This window comes from Octodon degus, unplaced genomic scaffold (genome assembly GCF_000260255.1).
Source record: "Octodon degus isolate 3935 unplaced genomic scaffold, OctDeg1.0 scaffold00279, whole genome shotgun sequence".
Classification (NCBI taxonomy): domain Eukaryota; kingdom Metazoa; phylum Chordata; class Mammalia; order Rodentia; family Octodontidae; genus Octodon; species Octodon degus.
Window position 1 is genome coordinate 337,992 of NW_004524855.1, and position 20,771 is coordinate 358,762.

A 20,771-nucleotide genomic window follows, 5' to 3' on the forward strand; every position below is an offset into this window, starting at 1 on the left:
GCCACACACACACACAATAAATAAATGTAATAAATAAAAATAAATATTAAAAAAAAAAAAATCCTTCAGAAATTGTGTCCATACCCTTCCTTCCCATGCTCAAACTCTACCTGGAGTTTCATTTTCTCTTTTTGAGACAGGGTCTATGTATTTCAGGTTGCCTCAAACTCCATGCAGACCAGGCTGGCCTCCAACTTTTCCATCCTCCTGCCTCAGTTTCTGAGTGCTAGGATTACAGTCATGTACTTTGGGGGGGGGGGCAGAATCAGGGATTGAATTGAGGCCCTTGCACTTGCCAGACAAGCACTTATTCTACTGAGCCATCTCCCCTGTCCAGCCATGCACACCTTAATCAACCCAACCAAACATCTTCAGGGCAAGTGTATTATCTTTTCCCCCAGATGCTGTATCATGCAATGAACAAGCATTTAGTAAATGAATTTATTCCACTCAATAAAAAATTCAAACTGTAATTTTATCCATAATTGTGTATAGTACCACTCATTACATCACCCTGAGGCATTCTCGGGAACAACACTGGTCCCATGGGAGTAAACCTCTCGGTTCTAGGAGGTGGTAAAACCTGGTTCTCTCTCTCTCCCTCTCTCTCTCTCTCTCTCTCTCTCTCTCTCTCTCTCTCTCTCTCTCTCTTTGGCGCAACCGGCGATTGAACTCAGACCCTTATGCTTCCCGGAGAAGCACTTATTCCACTGAGCCATCTCCCTGGCCCCTAAAACCTGGTTCTTAAAAAGGCCTCTCACACGTGTGAAGGCGCACGCTCCTGGGAGAATGAGGCAGGAGGATCGCCATGAGTTAAGAGGCCAGCCTAGGCTACATAGTAAGTACAAGGCCAGCCTGGAGAACCAGCGAAAGAGATCCCGTCTGAGAAAAAAAAAAGGCTTTAGCCCCGCACAAGGCCAATGTATGCAGTACGTTATTGGAATTTGGGGTTGGGTGTCGTCTGGGTTGGGCAGGGTGACCAGGGAGGAGGCTGAGAAGCAGCGCCCGAGGGCGATCGCATTTGTCCCAGTGTGGCATGCTTGTCTAGGAGCAGACTGCATGGGCTCCGACTCCTCTGGGTAGCGGCCCTGTTCTGCCAGACCTGCGCCGCGCACCCCTGGGGCCGTGTTCACCCGGGTGTCGCACACAGGTCCCCTTCAGAGGCTCCGGGCGCGGGCGGGCTTCGGATCCGAGGTCACTCGTCTATGCGACAGGGGTGTTGGTGCCTCCACTTTCTGGGGGGACAGGATCCGCGACGGAGCTCAGCCGAGCCCGGGAGGAGGACGCGCCACCGCGGTCCCCAGGGCCCGGCCCTACCTGAGTCGCCACTCGCGCTGTGGCCGTGAGCGTCAGGCTCGGAGAGCGCGCTCGGAGGTGGCCGCGGGCCCTGGGCATCGGCCCGGAGCTCGGGCTCCGCTGGGTCCATGGCGACGGGGCTCGCGGACTTAAGACTCCAGCGGGGTGCCGGCACAGCGACACTGCAGTCCCCACGCCCGCACGACTCACTACGTCGTGAGGGGACGAGGGACGCATGCGCGACTCCGAGCCGCAGGCTTTGGACAGAGAGCACGCGCGTCTTTTCCTGCCTCGAGTGTATGGGCGATGCGCTTCAGTGGCCTTCTCGGGAAATTTGCGTCTTGAGCTCTCCAGGCCCGCCGCTTTTTCGAATACGCATGCGCTGAATATAGCCCCGCCCTCAAAATCCCGTGGGCCTTTGCGGGGTGCTATTTAGGTGTCTCCCGGGCTTCCATGCGGCCTCATTTCCTCAAAGCTGCTGGTGGGTACGCGTGGCGTGTGGTTTGGGGTTTTTTTTTTTTTCCCCGTTAACTTCGTGTTAACGGGGAAAAAAAAATTCGTGAGCGTAGCGCTCCCTAGGCCTTCTTCCCGTTTTGCCCACTTATGGTACGGTCTCGGTGCACTAATGCGGAACCTTGACCTGGCTGCAGTGGCGGGACGTGAAGGACAAAATGGCCGTCGCCCTGGCGCGCGGTGTGGGCAGCCGTCTCTGTGATGAGGACCTCACAGACCTGTGCCTACCTCTATGAGGACGACTCTCTCTGAGCAGACGGCCAATGCTCCATACAACTGTTGCGCGGGAAATGCTCTGTGTTTAATCTCGTCTCTCCGCAGGGCTGGGCGCGCGTCTGAGTACGGGAGCCCGAGACCGCCGCCCTCGGGTAAGTAGCGTGGCTCTCTTTTCTGACTTGACGAGGCCTCTGGGTTGTGCTGCGGGGATGATATAAGAACTGAACTCTCTCTTTCTGATGGCTCAGTGGGGAAAGCAGAAGTTCTGAGTGGCAACATCAGCAGTTACTGGACTTTATCAGTTCAAAGTGAGGTGTTAGTATAGCGTGCTTTTTTTCAGATGCGTTTCATTTCAGAAGCGCTCACTGCTTAGAGAATGAGAGGAGACTCATTCTTCTGCGCAAGAAGTGGCCCACCTCGCACGGTGCTGCAGGTGGGTGCATGATTTGCCTTGGGGGCGCTTTGGAGTACACCGTGATGAACTTAAATGACAAGCATATGGCTGAGTCCTGAGTGATGTCATTTTAATGCTGAGAAGTGGACCATAGCTATAAAGGAGTTTTCAAATAGTCTTTCCTTGAGTATAAGCAACACCTTTTTCTGTTTCCAGAGTCTCATAACCAGTCCTGAGGAATTCACTTACTGCCCAGGATGAACACAGGTAATCACCCAAAATGAGGGATCGGGTTATTTCTTCCTTTGAGTAGAAGAAACACAATCCAAAGGGCAAATGATCAGGAGACCATTGCTGCCTTTTTGCTCCTTGTTCTTAATGGTTATTGGAGAAGGGAGTCCGCAGTTGGTTCTTGTAGTGGTACACTCTTCTCTCATGACACTGTCAGATGATTTGAATCAATAACCTGATGCTCTGTGAAGTATGACAGTTACAGCATGTTAGAGTTCTGATGGCAGTTGTTGGTAATAAAGAAGTGGCTTTTTGTCCTTAACACTTAAAAGTAATATTTACTTTCCTCTTTCCCAGGTCCTGATAACTTTTTCATCTAAAGGTAAGTTGTTTATTGTTGTAAATGACGTGGATCCATTATACATGGGACAAATCCCACGACTTAGGCACAGATTTTTGCTTTCTCCTGTTTGTGACATGTATTGCTCTCCCTTTATTTTTTAGATGCCAGCTAGTGTCAAGACTCCCTAGCTCAGAGGCTCCAGCTCAGTGGAATAAGAATGGCCCCTCAGTTCAATCCCCAGTTCCATTAAAAAAAAAAAACTTCTGGGAAGAATTGAAAACGCTGAGCACCTGCAACCAGCCCCCCAGCCCTAGACCCAGGAATGGTGAGCCTACTGGGGTTCCTGGGAAGAAGGATGAAGGAGTTCCATAAAAGGCTGTGTAGGAATAGCAAAGACCTATACAACTGGAAGATACAGCTTTACTTCACTGATCCAGTAACAGTGACTGCAGCCAGTCTTGGTGCTGGATGCCTGTAATCCCAGCACTCAGGAGGATCATTGCTGACTTTGAGGCAGCCTGAGCTATATAGCAGGACCCTGTCTCAAAAAGAAAAAAGGGCTAGGTTTGGTCTTTTCGGATGCTTTGCTAATAAATGATTCTCTGATTCAGGAGCAGCTAGCTTCTCTGTATACAACTGGAAATGTTCTGCATTAAGGTTAGTTGAGAACTTCTGTTTTCATCTTACGAAGTGGGCAGTTTCCATGATGAATTATACTAGCTCACTATGACTGACAGTGAAAACACATGAACACCTGAGAAACTGGAGCATATGAGAATGAAAATGCAAGTTATGAGGAGCCTTGTTACCAACCAGTTTCATCTTTTCTCTAGGTGCTATTTATTCCCAGCAAACCACATGATTCACAGGTGAGTGATTTTGGTGTGTGTTACAAGTGTCAAATTCTGGATAAGAAAAGTGCCTCTTTGGGGCTGTGTGATGACCTACCTATATGGAATCTCGTTCGGCTGATGACTTGCTGTTGAGACTTGGAAATCTGATTTGTCTAGAAATAGTTTGGGTGATGACACAGTGTATAAACATCACTGACTTGACCTTGTACATTTCAGGTCCGGCATCTTTGGAGGTGAGAAATCATTTCAGGTGAGATCTTTATAATATTGCCAGTACAAAATCATGTTCTGTGAATTCTGGGCCTCATAGTCAACTTTGAATTATTAATGATGAAACACTGCTCACCAATGATGAATTAAATACCGCCCCAGTCTGATCACTGTGACAGAAAGGTATTTTCTGAGTTGAGCTCATTTAGCAATAATACAAAGTTAATAATTGTTTTACAGCCAGCAATATTTGAGATTTGTGGTTTTTATATGTGTATCTTAAAACCAACACTGATAGCTAAAACTATTCCCAACAAGAGAAAGCAAAACCATATTTCTTCTTTTGATATAGTGTCTCCCTGTGCCATTCAGGCTGGCCTTGGACTCCTGCCTCAGTCTGTGTGGGGGTTACAGGCATGTGCCCACATGCAACAGCAAAACATGTTTCTTATCAGCCCAAGAAACAGCAAGAGGTGAGTGTATGTGCATGTAAGGTAAATTATTGAACTAAAATTTCCCAGTGATGAAATTCTCAGAAGTCTTACTTCCTGTCCTAGCCTCAGAGCCTGTAAAGGTGAACCCACTGGGGCTGGCTGGAGGAAAAGAGGAGGATTTGTTCTGTAAGGAACTGTCTGAGGGATCATTGAATTTTCCTTATGTGAGAAGGAAAATACTTGGTTGCAGAAACATCGCTGTTTTCTGTCTTTCACAGGTCTCAGGAAGGAGCCAGCATACACAGATGGTAAGCGTTCAGACGGTGTAGAGTGTTTTCATACTGTAGCTGGTGGATCCGGCACTGCCTAGAAGTAGGTGTTTTGTTGACTGAGGTGTGTACCCTGTTTTGAACTCCCTCTGTAGGAGTCTTAAAGTTTTTCCAAAAAAGTTTTACCCTGGCTGTTGAACTAGTAATGTGATCACTCCTGTCTCAGTAATAAACTTGTTTTCTCAAACTACTTGTGTGGTCCTTGCTTTGGGGGTGTGGGGGAGTTCCCTGTAGGAGCCCAGCTTTTTTGTGATGGGAGAGGAAAGTTCAAAGATCTGGACAGTTTGGCACAGCCCTGGCTTTGGGTTCTGGATCCTGTCCTCAGTCTACAGCCCAAGCCAGAACCTGCATGTTTCATTAAGGGCACAGCACTGGTGCCCTCTTTTTTTTTTTTTTTTTTTCTCTCTCGCTCTAAATGCCCTAAGGGGTGGTTTGGCTGGCTGGAGTGTTGTGGGGATGGAACTACAGCAACCTGAGGCTGACAGCTTTGTGGAAGCAGCCACTTAAACAACTGAGCTAAGGCCGGGTCCCAACACTGGTGCCCTCTTGCTGCTGCAGCCCAGCAAGCCTTCTAGCACCGTTGCCAGTCCAGCAAGCAGTGTGTCCTCCCAAAAAAAATCTGCCATGCCCTTGTTCTTTGATTCCTGTCTGGTTTTTCCTAGAGATGAAACTATTAGTGAAGATCATTTAAAATAGTTCTTTCCAGCTGTGATTGTGTGTGTGTGGCCAGCTCAGCCCACCAGGGGGCCAGGCTGGCTGGCATGTGGTGCTGGGGGATTGAACCGCAGTCTGTATGCTTTGTTGCAGCTTGTTCTAAGTAGGTGCCTTAGGCCACTGAGCCATCTCACCAGCCTGCAGGCTGATTTTTAATAAGTGGTAATTGGCTTTGGGGGTAAGGTTAAGGTCGGAGGATCCTTAATGACTTTAAGGCCAGCTTGAGCTACATGGTGTGTCTCCAGAGTAGGTGAAGCTGGAAATCACATGTACAGGACAAAGCTCTTAGAGAAAGGGTGCTCCTTTACAACTTGTTGATTGTTGGGTGGAGGTTGAAATTGACTCCAGGGTATGAATGAATGCTTTATAGTGCTTGGGTAGCTTTCCTATCAGGAGAATCCACCTGACCCCAGCTTTGTCTCATGTTGGTCTTGTCATTCCCATTGCCATTTTCTCGGGGTCCACTGAGAGCCCTAAACAAGTCTCAGCAATACTGAGCTCAGGACTGGACTGGGTCTCAAAGCTTTGACACTTTGGAAAAAAAAAAAACAAAAACAAAACTAGCATTGATTCGTGCCTATAATCCCAGCACTCCCAAGCGGGACTGGGAGGCTGAGGCAGGAGTGTTGAGGGGCATTCTATATAAATTTGGGGGAAGTCATAATTGTAGTTCAGGCTTATCTGAGGCCTACTACCTTGCTGTGGGAGCTCACCATAGTATGTGAAAACTGCTTTGCCCTGTGATGTGGGGATCTTGCTAAGTTAAGCAGCTTACTTTCTCTTCCCCCACCTCACCCTCTTGGGCTGGAATCCCAGGTGTGCAGCACCGCATCCAGCTATAGGTTTTGCAATTGCCCCTCTTGCAACACATTGCCACAAACTTAAAGGAGTTACAAATGAAATTATGGTTCCAGAAGTCAGGCCCAAAATGGGTCTCAAGAGGCTAAAATCAGGTCTAGTCAAGGCCTGTGTTCCCCCCGCAAGTCCAGGACTCTGTCTTCTCTCCCAGTCCCTACAGCCTGCCAGAGTCCAGTAGTAGTGGATCCTCTAGGTGGCTTGCTGCCATGAACGTCTGTCTCCTGTCCCTCACAGGAGGGCTGGCACAGTCATAGTAAGGAGTTGGGGTTTTTGTTTTGGGGGGAGGTGGGTTTTTTTGAACTAGGGATTGAACTTGGGCCCCTGTGCTTGCCAGGCAAGTGCTTATTCCACTGAGCCATCTCCCCGGCCCTGGGTTGGGGTTTTAGACGGTGGTGAAGACGTGGAAAAGGGGCTGAGCTGGCAAATGCAGGAGGCTCAGAGACCTGTTGTTCGTGTGTTCTGTTGCCCGCTGACCTGAAGGACACCCGATTGTTGCTGAGGCATGGGAGCTGCAGGATGTCAGGGCCTCTGCTCAGACCTCACCAAAGGCTCTGTCGACAGGTCATCTGTGTGTTCCAGCCTTCAGGGACGACCCTAACCTCCTCAGGAGACCAGTAAGGTTTCTGAATTTACTTCTTGCTAGTTCCAGTCCTCCTGGTGCGATTGTTTCTGACAGTCCAGGACCTGCTGGGCAGGAGTACACGGGCATGGCAGCTCGGGCACTGAGGATTTTAACCATGGGTCACCATACTAGAGAAACGAAATACCAGATTATCAGAAACTTTGAGGGCTGAAATGCTATCAGTGGGAAAAACAGCCTCAGATCCAGGTTCCTTTTGACACAGAAGCGCTGCTCCCTGTTTACCACCAGGTTAATACAGTTTCCCAGGCAATAGGACTAGAAGTTCTGTCTTCACCAAGGTCTGAAATGTTGACAGCCAGGTTTTGCATGAAGTTCCCAAGTCCGCCATTGGCTGATCCCACAGCAGGCTCGCCTGGGCTAGAGGAGAGGCCAGGGTGGGGAGGGCGGAGCTGGATCCCTGGAGCAGCACAAACGTCCCACCTAAGGGAGGAGGAGGTGAGGGTTGTGGGCACAGGCTTCCACCACCAAGTCGAGGTACAAGGGCCAGCCAGATAGCTCAGTGGATTAAAGTGCCTGCTTAGGCAGACCCAGGCACAGGGTTTTGATCCCTGGTGGGCAGTGCTGGCCCTGCCCCCAGGGCACACCGAGACTGACTGAGACGCCTGATGCCCACCTGTAATCCTAGCACTTGGGAGGCTGAAAACAGGAGGATTACTATGAGTCTGATCTGTGTAGTGAGACCCTGTAGACCCTGTACTAAATACATTAAAAAGAAGGGTCAATTGGGCTGGTGAGATGGCTCAGTGGTCTAAAGCACCTACTTAGAACAAGCTTAGCAAAGCACAGGGACCGCTGTTCAATCCCCCAGCACCACATGCCAGTCAGCCCCGCCCCCTGGTGGGCTGAGCTGGCCACACACACACACACACACACACACACACACACACACACACATTAAATAAATTTTTAAAAAAAGAAGGGTCAAGTCAGGTACCACACTGAAACTGAATTCCTAGCCTGGGTGGGTGGCTCAGGCCTGTCATCCTAATATTTAGAAGACTGAGGCGAAAAGACCCAAGGACAAGTCCACCCTGTGAGAGATCCTGTTTCAGAGGTAAAGAGGGGGGCTGGGAAGATGGCTCAGTGGAATAAGTGTTTCCCTGGCAAGTGCAAGGGCCTGAGTTAAATCCCTGGTTCCATCAAAGAAAGAAAGGAGAGAGAGAGAGAGAGAGAGAGAGAGAGAGAGAGAGAGAGAGAGAGAGAAAGGAAAGGGCTGAGAATGTACCTCAGCGTAAGAGGCTAGGTTCAATCTCCAGTAGAAAAACAAAAATCCCTAACCTGTCAGGGTGGACAAGGATGCCAAGTGGGCACTGTAGAGATACAGATTTGAGACAAAAGCCTGATGTCCCAAGAGAGCAGGGAACCCTGGACTGATCCCGAGGAGGGTTGCTGTCTGTTTGCAAATTCCTGGAAAGCTGGGACCCAAGGCAGCAGATAACAGCTTCTCCTGCAGGCGCCCTGTCCTTTGATCCCTTGCTTGGGATGTTATCGGCTAGCATTTGTGTGAACCTAGTGCTAGGCAAATGGTGGAAGTCAATAGAGACAGTAGTTTGTATTCACTTAGGTAATTATGCACATTCTTTAGTTGCCTTTACCCCTCAATAAAAGTGAGATGCTTCTGAGGCTCTGGGCTCACTTGGAGAGAGACTAATCTCAGTGAGACCTCTGAAGCTACATTCATCAGGTCTTCTCGTCGTTTCTTTCATCACCCGACCCATAACATACAACCATGACTTCATGGTTCACTTCTTGGCCAATCCCAGGATTTGAAAACAGCAGGGGGTGGATTTATGCAAGATACAGAAAGGAAGGAACGAGCAGAGCTGTAAAAGACCATATTTATGGTCTTGTTTCATAAATGTACTCATTGTAGAGTATAAATAACAGAGCATTGAAATTAAAAAGTAATAGACATTGAAAGTTAGGGCCAGCCAAATAGTTCAGCAGATTAAAGTGCCTGCTTAGGCAGACACAGGGGCCAGGGTTCCATCTGTGGGCCTGCAGTGCCAGCCCCGCCCCCGGTGCACACTGAGACGGCAGCTGAGACTGGGCGTGGTGGTGTGTGCCTGTAATACCAGCACTTGGAGGCTGTAAGCAGGAGGATCATTATGAGTCCGATCTACATAGTGAGACCCTATACAGCTGTCCTAAATACAAAAAAGAAAGTTAATTTAGTATCTACAACTGTTCTGGAAGTGTAAAACACCATAGGAGCCAACAATCATAGCATCACTTCTTGGCCTTTTAGCTATGATCAAATGTAGTGTCTGTTCCTATGTCTAATACCTGATATGTCCTATGTCTGAAGACAGTATGTTCAAATGATTTTTAGGAGTAAGAGATGTAGTAGAAGCTTGCTTCATCCACTCTACACATGGATCTGGTATTACAAGCACCTCCAAGGAACTGTGCATTGGAGAAGTTATGTTCCAAAATTAGCATCTTTAGTTAAGCTAGTATATGTAATTAGGAGAGTAGTTTATAGGTGAGTGCCATACACTGGTATTGAGTTACTTATTAGTAGTTCAATTTATATCATAGTGCTCTCTTACTAGAGTTTGTTCCAAAGAAAAAGTTTTTTGGTTTTCGGTGTTTTTTTTTTTTTCTTTTTGAGACAGGGTATGGCTATGCAGTTCAGGCTGGCCTAGAGGTTACTTCACTGGTCTCCAATTCCCAAGGATCCTCCTGTCTCAGAGTCAGAGTGCTGGGATTACAGGTATGCACCACCATGCCCAACAATGGAAGTTTTTTGTTTAAGGAAGAGATTTTTGTGATTCACTATAAGATGTTAGGACTTTTTTAAAAGATATACTTAATTATTAGGTACAGAGTCTCACTATGCAGCTCAGACTCACAGTGATCCTCCTGTCTTAGCCACCCCAGTGCCTGGATTACAGGTGTGCGCCACCACCATGCCCAGTTTCAGTGGTCAGCACAGAAAGGGGTCATCATGGGATCAAACCTAGGTCTTGGGGCCGGGAAGATGGCTCAGTGAAATAAGCGCTTCCCTGGCAAGCGCAAGGGCCTGAGTTCAATCCCCGGTTCTGCAAAAAAAAAAAAAAAAAAAAACAACCTAGGTCTTCTGCTTGCCAGGCAGGTGCTTAGATTGCTGAGCTATCTCCCTGACCCAGGGACTTTTTTTTTTTCTTTTTTTTCCAGAACCAGGGATTGAACTCAGGCCCTTTGAACTTGCCAGGCAAGCTCTTATTCTACTGAGCTATCTCCCTGGCGCCTGCCCAGGGACTTTATAAGCCAGTCTCCCTATGGAATTTTGGCTGTCCTTGAGCTCACTTTGTATCCCAGGCAAGTCTCCAACTCCAGTGCTGGGATTTAAAAAAGTTTTGCCTCAAGGTCGTGGGTCCAGATCCACCTACAAGATGGGCTACTTAGGGCTGGTGAGATAGCATAGCCAGCTAAACGCTTGCTTGGCTAAGCACAGGGACCAGGGTTCATCTCCCAAAACACATGCCCCCAGGGCATGCTGAGTCCATACCAAGTCCATACCAAGTCTGCGCATGGTGGCCCACGCCTGTAACTCCAGCGCTGGGGAGGCTAAAAGTAGGAGGATCACTATGTGTCTGAGCGGCTTAGCGAGACTACCAGTACAGAGCTCTCACTGGAAGGAGACTAGTCTGTTACATATTAAGCTAAAGATGGGGCCGGGGAGATGGCTCAGTGGAATAAGCGCTTCCCTGGCAAGCGCAAGGGCCTGAGTTCAATCCCTGGTTCCGCCAAAAAAAAAAAAAAAGCTAAAGACTGTTGGGCAAATGTTAACTGACCTGATCCAAAATTTTGGCAGCAGGAGCCTCATGTGGGAGAATCTAAAACAACACCTGGACTTTTACTTTCCAGAGATAGGGCCAGACCCACAAAGGCGCAGCACGGAAGACAAAGATACCTTACAACTGTGAGAGAGATGGATGCTTCTGCTGGGGGCCAGGCCTAAAGATCAAACAAATGCTGACCTCCCTAAAGATAAGCATCCAGAGGGCCAGGGAGATGGCTCAGTAGGATAGGTGCTTCCCTGGCAAGCGCAAAGGTCTGAGTTCAATCCCCGGTTCTGCCAAAAAAAACCCTAAAGATAAGCATCCGGGACTGCTCACTACCTTGAGGAAGCCAAGAAGTCACTAATCCAACCGCTACGGGTTAGGTCCCCGACAAACTTCTATGTTCATACCCGCTTGCCACATGACTTGCTTCGCCGTTTGGTCCTGGATTTAATCAATTTTATTTTATTTTTATTTTATTTATTTATTTATTTATTTGTGTGTGTGGCCAGCTCAGCCTGCCTGGGGACGGGGCTGGCTGGCATGTGGTGCTGGGGGATTGAACGTAGAATAAGTGCTTGCCTGAGAAGCACAAGGGCCTGAGTTCTGGGGTTCCCCGCTCGGACCCCCCTCTGTCCCTCTCTCGGGCAAAAGCTTTCTTCCCCCAATAAATATTCTGCTCTTAACCTCCGTTCGTTCCTAAAATTCCTCCTTCGGTTTTAGAGAATACCAAGTCGAACCAGGTATCTTTCAGGTCGGGAGTTACGTTCCCCTATATCATAAGGATCTAATCAAGCCCGGACGGGGGATGGGGTGGGGGTGGGGTTACAGAAGAACCTGCACCATCAGAAAGGGGCTCCCGGCGTCTTCTGGTGCACAGGGCGCCCGGGAGGTGAGAGCCGGCGCCGGCTGATGACGCACACGGTGCGCCGGAAGTGCGAGCAGCTGGCGCCCGGGCCCACCATGGCGGCTTCCTCGGCGCGCCGTTACCACGTGTGGGTGGGCACCGAGACCGGGATTCTGAAAGGTCAGTGCGGGGTCGGACGTGGAAGGTGTGGGCGCCGCGCTGTCCCGATCCAGGGCCTCTGACGCCTTGTCTCGTAGGGGTGGACCTCCAGCGAAAGCACGCATCAAACTTCACGGCGACAGGGCAGCCGCGGCGCGAGGCGGCGGTGAGCGTCCTGTGCTGGGGCGCAGGCGGCGAGACCCAGGTGGGTGCTTGGGCGCGTCCCTGTGTCCCGCCGTTGTCCCTGCCTGTCGTCCAGTCCCCGACGTTGCTCCTTCTCTGCCCTCAGATCCTGGTGGGCTGCACCGACCGGATGGTGAGGTGCTTCAACACCGAGGAAGGCGCATTCGAGGGCCAGAGGCGCTGCCCCGGCGGGGAGGGCGCATTCCGGGGCCTCGCCCAGGCCGAGGGGTAAGGCCGACTCCTTGCAGCAAGCCCTTGGATGACAGTCCAGGAAGGGTCACAAGTGTTTGAGCTCGTATGTTTACAGGATACCTGCTGAGTTCTGACGCTGCAAAGTGCCAGGGCCGCGGGTGAAGCTTCTGCTTTAGTGAAATCTGCAGACTTTGGGTTTTTTTTTTCTTGATACCATTATGTTTTGCACTACCAAGGTAAGAAAGCTTCTAAAATAACATAGAAAGGTCTAGTAGTTAGGTTACAGGGCTGGCATTTCTTCGAATATACTGTAAAGCTGTGAACAGGCCGTGTTGGTTTCGACAGGTGAACTTTGGAAAGGATGTGTAATGGATGGGAGTTTTTTTGTTTTATTTTGTTTTTTGGACGGGAATTTTGAACTGGGGGTCCGAGGATGAGTAGAATTATGACAGATGAAATAAAAGATTCTAGAAAAGAATTGTCCAGGTAAAGAACAAGGATGGGTATAGGCATTTGGTACAGAGGTCAGGCTACGGGGTACATATTAGTATAAATAACATTTGGAGGCTAATGCCAAGGAAGCATTCTAATATGGTGGTTTTTGTATTGTTGAGATGAAATGCAGAGGGCTTTAAGCGTTAAGTTAAAAGATTTGCACTTTTTCTTTTTTGCAGAACCGGGGATTGAACTCAGGCCCTTGTGCTTGCCAGGGATGGGTTTATTCTACTGAGCCATCTCCCTGGACTTTTTTTTTTTTTTTTTTCAAGACAGGGTCTTGCTCTATGATTTAGGCTGGCCATGAACTGTATAGCCCAGACTGGCCTTGAACTCATGGCAATCTTTCTGCCTCCGCCACCATGTGCTAGGATTACACATGTACACTACCATGCTCAGCTGAGAGGTTTCCACTTCTGTAGGGGTAGGGAGTCAGTGACTTGGTTTCTTTTATTTATTTATTTTTTGCGGATCCGGGGCTTGAACTCAGGCCATTGCACCTGTCAGGGAAGCACTTATTCTACTGAGCTATCTCCTTGGCCCCTATTTATTTTTTAAAATGTATTTTAGGGAAGAATCTACAGGGTGTTCAGGGTCTCACTACTAAATCGGACTCTAGTGATTCTCCTCTTTACAGCCTCCCAAGAGCTAGGATTACAGGCATGTGCCTCCACAGCCATGTCAATCGCTGTCTCAGCATGGCTGGGGGCAGGGCCGGCATGGCAGGCCTGGGGATCGAACCCCCAGCCCCTGCACCTGCTTGCAGGCATTTTAATCTGCTGAGCTATTTGGCCAGCCCAGGGGTTAGTGAGTCTTGAACAGGAAGTGCTATGTGTATACCTGTGAGCCTATAGGAATGGGTAAGATTGGAGAAAGCAGTGATGATGGTGGTGGGATTGTTGCCACAGCCCAAGCAAGCAGTCTGGAGAGCCTGAAACCTGGTGGTAAGATGGACAGAAGTGAAAAGGGGCCTAGCCTCAAGCTGCTCCGGTTCTGGAAAGAAGCCCCAGTGCAGTTCTTGGGAAGGGTATTTATATGGAGACATTGACATTCTCACAATATCCATTTCCTCACTTACAAAACTGGTAACCCCTCCTACTCTTTAAGTAAACTGAGATAACAGGTAAGCAGGAAACTCTCTGTCCCACTGCAGGCAGCCAGAGGCTTCTTTATAAACTAGGCTGTTAGGGGGCCTGCCAGCCCTGAAATGTCTGGCTACCAGGGAACAACTCAGAAGGCTTACTAGAAATTTGGAGGTGTTGGCTGGGGCTTTTTATTTTCAACAGTACCTTCCTCTGCCTGTAGCATGCTCATCACATGTGTGGATTCCGGGGTCCTCAGCGTCTGGCGCAGCGATGACAAGGAGGCACCCTCAGACCCAGTGAGACGCTCTTTCCTGTGGGTAGGGTGGGCAGGAGCCAGGCAAGGGAGGGCTTTGGAAAAGGAAGATAGACTAAAACTGTCTTCTCTCCCCTCCCCATTTCTTCTCAGCTCTTGGAGCTTAAGGTGGGTCCCGGGGTGTGCAGGATGCGCCAAGACCCAGCCCGCCCCCATGTGGTTGCCACTGGGGGCAAGGAGAATGCCTTGAAGGTGTGGGACCTGCAGAGGCCAGAGGAGCCCCTGTTCAGAGCCAAGAATGTGAGTGTCCAAAACCAAAGCGAGCACTCGGACCAGGGTGGTGAGGGGCTAAAGGAAACAGCCCAGCCAGCTCCCGATTCCCTGCTCCACAGGTGCGGAATGACTGGCTCGACCTGCGGGTACCAGTCTGGGACCAGGACATATACTTCATCCCTGGGTCGCAGAAGCTCATCACATGCACTGGGTATCACCAGGTAAAGCACTGTCTAACCCCAGCCGAGGCCTAAAGTGGTACACTATGGAGAGCTCTTCCCAGTGTTCACTGGGGTCTGGGAAGTTTATATTTGTAATCCCATGGGTAAATTATTGAAGTCCCATCAGGTTCATTCTAGCCTCCCACACCCATTGCAATCCACAGTGAGAATTAAGACATGAAGGCATATTTGTAGTTTTGGGAGCCAATGGGTCCTAAGTCCAGCCACAGTGATGGCTATCTGGAACAAAGGCCTTGTCCCAAGGCCAAAGCCAGGTTTCATTAATTCACAAAGGAGTGGCTTGAAGATGAGTGACTGTGAGAATGACTGGAAGGTGAGTGCTGAGAGCTGGGCTAGATAGGAGCCCTGCATTTACCTCTGCAATATGCAGAGAGAGTAATCTCTGTGACACAACTGAGGTAGTATCTAGTGTTTTGGGGTCTGTGCTTCAGCTCTGATGTGTTATCTTTCAAGCCTCAGAAAGTCACAGCCTCCTATCTCAAAAGGCTCAATCCCAGCTGACAGTGTGGAGCATTGGCTCCTTAACCTGGCTCACTCTAGGGAGCAATGGGTGGGACTTTCTGGGGAAAAAAGCCTGCTCTCTTAAAAGACTGCCACCAGCACCTTGACCATCTTGATACCCATTGCTTAAGGCCAGTTGAAGGGGGTAAGAAAAAGACCTAGTCAGCTCTGTATGTGTCAATACCTGGAAATAGGGTCAGGATAACGCTTCCTCTTTCAAGGAGTCACTCCGGTGATCCTCGACAGTGCTCCATAGCTGCCTTCTCACACCCCTGCTTCACTCCCAAGCTGAGCGGAACCTGCCCTTACCCTCTCTCCTGCCTTAGCACTAAGCCTCAGCCTGTGACTCTCCCCCCCCTTTTATTTATTTATTGGTACTGGGATCAAACTCAAGACCTTGTGGTTGCCACACTTTTTTCTTTTTTTGAGACTATCTTCAGGCTGGCCTTGAGCTCACTTTTTAAATTTTTTTTTTTTTAAAAATTTTATTTATTTATTTATTGTGTGTGTGTGTGTGTGTGTGTGTGTGGCCAGCTCCGCCCACCAGGGCATGTGGTGCTGGGGGATTGAACCCTGGTCCCTGTGCTTTGCTAAGCTTGTTCTAAGTAGGTGCTTTAGACCACTGAGCCATCTCATCAGCCCCTCCCTCACATTCTTTTTTTTTTTTTTGGTGTGTGTGTGTGTGTGTTTGTGGGGATTGAACTCAGGCCCTTATGCTTGCCAGGGAAGCACTCATTCCACTGAGCCATCTCCCTGGCCCCACCTCCCTCACATTCTTGAACAGCCCTAAACCCTCCTCCCGCCAGCACTCAGAGATGAGGTATTTCCCAGAAGTCATGAACAAGCAGGAAGAAAGGAGATAACATGGAGGTGTTGGGGGGCAGTGTGTGGTAGGGGCGTGGTCTTCCAACACCATGGGCTTCCTTTAGGTCCGTGTTTATGATCCTACGTCCCCCCAGCGCCGGCCAGTTCTAGAGACCACATATGGAGAGTATCCACTGACAGCCATGGCTCTCACTCCTGGTGGCAAGTGTGTGCCTAGAGGGGAAGGGTCGGAGTCAGAAGGGGATCCCAAAGGTTTTGCCCGCCCCACCTGCCTCTTCTCCACTGCAGCTCCGTCATTGTTGGGAACACTCGTGGGCAGCTGGCAGAAATTGACTTTCGGCAAGGTGAGCCTACCAGGAAAGGGGCAAGGGGGAAGCAAGGTCTTCATTTAAGGCTGTTGGGGAGCCACTGAGCCCCCATCCAGTGCCAGCTCACCTGTAAAATAGAAAAACTAACCAGACATGCTGGTGCACACCTCTCATCCCAGCACTGGGCAGCTGAGGCAAGAGGACTTTTGAGAGTTCAAGACCATCCTGGGTTCCAAAGTGAGTCAGTCTTCAGGCATAGCCTACACTGCATAGCGAGACCCTATCTCCCAAAAAAAGAAAGAAATGCACAAATGGGGCTGTCGTGGGGCTGAGAGCTGCAGTGTGAGGTGCTCTTAGCATTACACGCTGACAGCGCCGTGGCTGGCTTCTCCCTTACAGGGCGCCTCCTGGGCTGCCTGCGGGGGCTGGCAGGCGGTGTCCGAGCGCTGCAGTGCCACCCCTCGAGGCCATTGCTGGCGTCCTGTGGCCTCGACAGAGTGTTGAGGATACACAGGATCCGGCGCCCGCGTGGCTTGGAACATAAGGTGAGCCACACTTCAGCCCAGCGCCCCGGAGCCCAGGCCCCTGCTCCTGCACTGGGTGCGCGCTTCTGCCTCAACGTGGACTGCTGCTCTTTTGCAGGTTTATCTTAAGTCTCGACTGAACTGCCTCCTCCTGTCAGGCAGGGAAAACTGGGAGGTGAGGCTTGTGGGAACCTGGGAGTCCAGGGCGCCTGGCACAGTGCCTGTACAGCTTATGGACCTGCCCCGTTCCTTAATTTCTCTAGGGTCATTTCAAGGGTGACAGCCAAGAGCATGGTGGCAGTGGTCGGGGTACCCACAGCCTTTCTTTACGGGGCCAGGGCTTCCTTGTCTTTTTCTGATCCGAGCTTCCTGCCTGTACCAGGATGAGCTAGAAGAACCACAGGAGCCTAGCGAGGAGCCCCCAGAAGACTCTGAGGTGGATGAGCTCTGGGCATCCTTGGAGGCGGCTGCCAAACGGCAGCTCCCGCAGGCGAACCGGACCCTGAGGGCTCCTGGGACCCGAAAGAGGAGAAAGTGTCCCAGAGCCACGGTCCCCTGAATTCCTAGCCCCCGTGAATAAACAGTTTCCCACCTGCTGCTTCCGGCCCCCGCCCCCGTGTCTGCGGTGGGGGAGGGGAGGGTCGGTGATGGGGGTGGACGTCACAGAGGCTGCAAGGTGCCCGGTGGAGGCCAGCAAGCACCAGGGACCATGGGCTGCTGCCAAGACAAGGACGCGGAAGGGAACCCGGTGCCCAGAGCGAGGCCACTCCAGAAGGACGGTACTGGAGCCCGCAGCAGCAGGCCCGCAGGCGACGAGGAGAAAGACTCTGTGGGCTACCGGGACCGCAGATCCGATGACAGCTTCCTGATCACCGTGCTGTGGCGGCGGCTCTCCGTGTTCAGCCGGCGGGGCTCCGCACGGTCGTCCGCGAGACATTCAGAAGTCATTCAGAGGCCCGGGGACCTGATCCAAGAAGTCATGCACGAGTGCAGCCAGGAACAGCCGGAAAAGGGTTGATCCAGTCCCCAAGGAATAAAATGTCTGTTTTAGCTCTGCTACGGCGCTACGACCTGTTCCCTGTCCATGCTATGCACTTTGAGGCTTCTCGCCCCAGGCGGGGCCGGCCAGAGGCTGGGTGCTCATTTGGGGGCGGATCCATAGTGCCAGCTCAGCCAATGGGAGGCCGGAGTTGCGGTCGAGGGGAAGCGGGGCGGGGCTACGCATGGGTGACGTGGCGGTGCCCAGTCTGTTTAGTGTGCTCGGCTCCGGCGCCAGGAGGAGGTGGTGACTGCCTGGAAGATTGCAGCGGCGGCGGCGAGGAGGTAGGGTCCGCTCTGAGTGGGGCCTGGCCGTTCTGTAAGCTCGGGGCAGCGGTGACTCAGGCTCGGAAACGGGCGGGGAAAGGGATGCTGGAGCCAGCAGACAAGTTCTGCCGGCCCGGCTCTGGCGAGCGAAGGCTGCACCGTCCAACCAGGAAAACCCCAGTACGGAAGAACGTCGAGCGTAGCCAATCAGCGGCTTCAGCCTTGTGGAAGGCGGGACTTTCCCGGGGTGGTACTTCCTGTTTCGAATAAACACCCTGAGGTCCCCCTCGGCCGGGTGAAGTGCGTCCCTCTGGGGCTGCGGCCGCGTCTCCTACTGGGCCTTCGCTCGGCGGGTTGGAGCAGCAGATCGACACGGGCCCTTCCTGCCGCAGAGCGCGGGACTTGGGCCGGGCGGGAAGGCGGCAGCCGCGATGACTCTCTTCCCTCCGCCAAGGTCCGAGCTGATGTGGCCCAATGATCCCGCGGAAACGCCACGGGGCTAAGAATACGGATCAGGGCGTCTACCTGGGGCTGTCGAAGACACAGGTCCTGTCCCCTGTCCTGTCTCCCGCCACTGCGGGCACAGGCCGTAGCGACGCCGCGCCCCCGTCCGCGGCGTCGGCCCCGCCCCCGCCCCCGCCCGGCACCATGTCCTGCAGGGACCGGACCCAGGAGTTCCTGTCCGCCTGCAGGTCGCTGCAGAGTCGGCAGGTGAGGCTGGACCCGGGCGCGGGATCGATGGGGCGGGGCCGGTGCTGTGCTGGGAAACCCTGAGGATCTTCCTCGCTCGGGAACTTGAGACAAGGACCTAGGCTGTTTAAGGAACCCCCAGAGGGTGGGATCTCTACCCCGGAAGGAGGCAGCCATGAGATATTTTGTTTGGATTAGAGAGTATTTTCCAAGTGGGACCTGAGTAACCATTTTAAGATTGTTACTGTTCAGCTCCTGCTAGCAATTACTCTTTTATGTGATATGCAAGAACTTTCCAGTTTTCTTTCTTGATTCCCTGATTTCGGCAGGCTGGTAATATTAGTTGGTTTTTCTTTTTTTCTTTTTTAATTTTTTTCCCCAAAATTTTATTGATAAACAGCAATGAGACAGTTTCAAATCAAATCGGAAGTACAGTTTCAACAAATAACACACTGCAAATATTCTTCTTAGTGGTTAATTGCTGTGCATGCGGACTTGAGATCCTATTTACAAACACCATTAGAACAAGTCATTCTATTCATTAAGAGAATGCAACTATATATCTATCCTAACCACTTTGAATACACAGATACAAAATGGACATTCATCGGTATACCCTATTTAGTTGCTGGTTTTTATTGCTTAACAATGTGTCAAGAGAATCCTGTCAAGTTTTTTCCATCTTCTATACTACCTGCTCTCTTTTGCTCTTTTATTTTTTTTTTGGTGGAACCGGGGATTGAAGTCAGGCCCTTGCGCTTGCCAGGTAAGCGCTTCTTCCACTGAGCCATCTCCCCGGCCCATTACCTGCTCTTGAAAACAATAGGGGTGAATAAATTATTTTCATTTTATGAAAGGAAGATTCTAAACAGTTTACTTGCCCTAAACCCACACTATCTGGTTTGTTTTTTTTTTTTTTTTTTTGCAGAACCGGGGATTGAACTCAGGCCCTTGTGCTTGCCAGGGAAGCACTTATTCCACTGAGCCATCTCCCCAGCCCACATACTTTCTAAATCCTGAAAATTTACTTGTCTGTTTTGATAAGATACCACTGACCTGGATTGGCCAATGATGGTATTACCAGTACTAGAGTAGTGGACACGTGAGGAAATGAAAATTGGAAATGGGAAGGAGGAAGTGCAAGTTGACCTTCTTGACTTTACTTTGCAGAATGGAATCCAGACAAATAAGCCAGCTCTATGTGCTGCCCGACAGCGCAGTGAATTTACCCTTATGGCCAAGTAAGTAGAGGACAGCTCTGTGTAAGGGGATGTCCTGACCCAGGGTGGGCTTCCTGTGGTGGACTGGTTGTGAGGGCTGTAATGGCTTGGACTGGCCCTAATGGGGGAGTAGATGTCTTCTGCCTTCTACCATGTTCTCTGCTGATCGTTCACAGGCGCATTGGGAAAGACCTCAGCAACACGTTTGCCAAGCTGGAGAAGCTGACAATCTGTGAGTGTTCTTGGAGTCTTTCAGACGTGTGGCAGTGAGGCAAAGAGGGTCAAGGAGCTGTACCCCTGTGTTTCTTCAGAGAGGGTAGTAGCTGTCAAACCCAGGACCTGTGCATGCTAGGGTAGGGTTCTGCCAGTGAGCCATGTCACTGGTAGTTCTTTGAGCCTTGTTACAATTGTTACAATGTCACATCTTTTGTCTCTGCAGTGGCAAAGCGCAAGTCCCTCTTCGATGATAAAGCAGTAGAAATCGAGGAGCTAACATACATCATCAAACAGGTGAGCTGCTGGCTCTTTGGTCACCCTTCATTCTAATCAGATCATGCCCAGCACCTGCCATTGCTGTGGAGGTCCAGGGTCAGCCCTACGCACCCTGCTACTCCATTGACTGCTAAACCCTCGCTTTCCTCTGCCATGTGAAAGCTAGTATACTGGGCACTGGTGACCGAAACCGAGGCAAGATTCTTGCTTTTGAGTTTATTATTGAGACAAACTGTCCAGCTTTGTAAGTCTAGCCTTATGAGTATGAAGAATGGTGTAGCAAAGTTCTCATAAAAAATAGTGCTTGAGGGGCTGGTGAGATGGCTCAGTGGTCTAAAGCACCTACTTGGAACAAACTTGGCAAAGCACAGGGCC

General features: G+C 50.6%; 3 protein-coding genes, 1 long non-coding RNA gene and 8 other non-coding genes across 20 annotated transcripts in view; 11 read left to right on the forward strand and 1 right to left on the reverse strand.

The window, feature by feature from the left end:
- The window catches only part of Slc3a2 (solute carrier family 3 member 2), an 18,078-nt gene extending 16,485 nt beyond the window's left edge, over window positions 1–1,593 (reverse strand). The window contains exon 1 of the mRNA XM_023707009.1: window positions 1,318–1,593. Within this exon, the coding sequence (XP_023562777.1) occupies window positions 1,318–1,426 (109 nt within the window). The 5' untranslated portion in view covers window positions 1,427–1,593. The remainder of the gene's footprint in view (window positions 1–1,317) is intronic.
- A 128-nt stretch (window positions 1,594–1,721) lies between these two features.
- Window positions 1,722–4,903, forward strand: LOC111814181. Of its 7 annotated transcripts, none has more exons than XR_002819230.1 (10): window positions 1,722–1,777; window positions 2,131–2,177; window positions 2,366–2,458; window positions 2,636–2,686; window positions 3,008–3,032; window positions 3,155–3,318; window positions 3,605–3,650; window positions 3,827–3,862; window positions 4,064–4,097; window positions 4,410–4,903. It is a non-coding gene; the product is annotated as an uncharacterized LOC111814181 (long non-coding RNA). The 7 variants fall into 7 exon arrangements; XR_002819234.1 differs by lacking the exon at window positions 1,722–1,777 and having other exon boundaries at window positions 1,807–2,177; window positions 4,410–4,677; window positions 4,770–4,903; XR_002819232.1 differs by lacking the exon at window positions 1,722–1,777 and having other exon boundaries at window positions 1,807–2,177; window positions 4,410–4,530; window positions 4,615–4,903.
- Window positions 2,227–2,299, forward strand: LOC111814190. The gene has a single exon (XR_002819240.1). It is a non-coding gene; the product is annotated as a small nucleolar RNA SNORD26 (small nucleolar RNA).
- On the forward strand, window positions 2,495–2,564 carry LOC111814189. The gene has a single exon (XR_002819239.1). It is a non-coding gene; the product is annotated as a small nucleolar RNA SNORD27 (small nucleolar RNA).
- Window positions 2,863–2,936, forward strand: LOC111814188. Its single transcript, XR_002819238.1, has one exon. It is a non-coding gene; the product is annotated as a small nucleolar RNA SNORD28 (small nucleolar RNA).
- On the forward strand, window positions 3,692–3,756 carry LOC111814187. The gene has a single exon (XR_002819237.1). It is a non-coding gene; the product is annotated as a small nucleolar RNA SNORD29 (small nucleolar RNA).
- LOC111814191 lies at window positions 3,926–3,999 on the forward strand. The gene has a single exon (XR_002819241.1). It is a non-coding gene; the product is annotated as a small nucleolar RNA SNORD30 (small nucleolar RNA).
- LOC111814192 lies at window positions 4,189–4,257 on the forward strand. The gene has a single exon (XR_002819242.1). It is a non-coding gene; the product is annotated as a small nucleolar RNA SNORD31 (small nucleolar RNA).
- Window positions 4,573–4,698, forward strand: LOC111814193. The gene has a single exon (XR_002819243.1). It is a non-coding gene; the product is annotated as a small nucleolar RNA SNORD22 (small nucleolar RNA).
- Window positions 4,904–9,263: 4,360 nt separating the features above from the next.
- LOC111814198 lies at window positions 9,264–9,454 on the forward strand. The gene has a single exon (XR_002819247.1). It is a non-coding gene; the product is annotated as a U2 spliceosomal RNA (small nuclear RNA).
- Window positions 9,455–11,722: 2,268 nt separating this feature from the next.
- On the forward strand, window positions 11,723–17,267 carry Wdr74 (WD repeat domain 74). Of its 2 annotated transcripts, XM_004646734.2 has the most exons (11): window positions 11,723–11,829; window positions 11,907–12,013; window positions 12,098–12,219; window positions 13,984–14,059; window positions 14,170–14,316; window positions 14,409–14,510; window positions 15,962–16,062; window positions 16,146–16,201; window positions 16,565–16,710; window positions 16,808–16,864; window positions 17,072–17,267. In XM_004646734.2, exons 1-11 carry the CDS (start codon window positions 11,766–11,768, stop codon window positions 17,246–17,248), a joined length of 1,155 nt encoding a protein of 384 aa, XP_004646791.1. In that variant the 5' UTR covers window positions 11,723–11,765; the 3' UTR covers window positions 17,249–17,267. The 2 variants fall into 2 exon arrangements, with proteins under 2 accessions (XP_004646791.1, XP_023562834.1); XM_023707066.1 differs by lacking the exon at window positions 16,808–16,864.
- A 636-nt stretch (window positions 17,268–17,903) lies between these two features.
- Window positions 17,904–20,771, forward strand: part of Stx5 (syntaxin 5) — a 23,911-nt gene continuing 21,043 nt past the window's right edge. The window contains exons 1-5 of one of the 2 annotated variants that reach the window (XM_023707000.1): window positions 17,904–18,012; window positions 18,449–18,705; window positions 19,855–19,925; window positions 20,081–20,136; window positions 20,344–20,414. In XM_023707000.1, the coding sequence (XP_023562768.1) occupies window positions 18,469–18,705; window positions 19,855–19,925; window positions 20,081–20,136; window positions 20,344–20,414 (435 nt within the window). In that variant the 5' untranslated portion in view covers window positions 17,904–18,012; window positions 18,449–18,468. The other variant, XM_004646704.2, reaches the window with a different exon arrangement.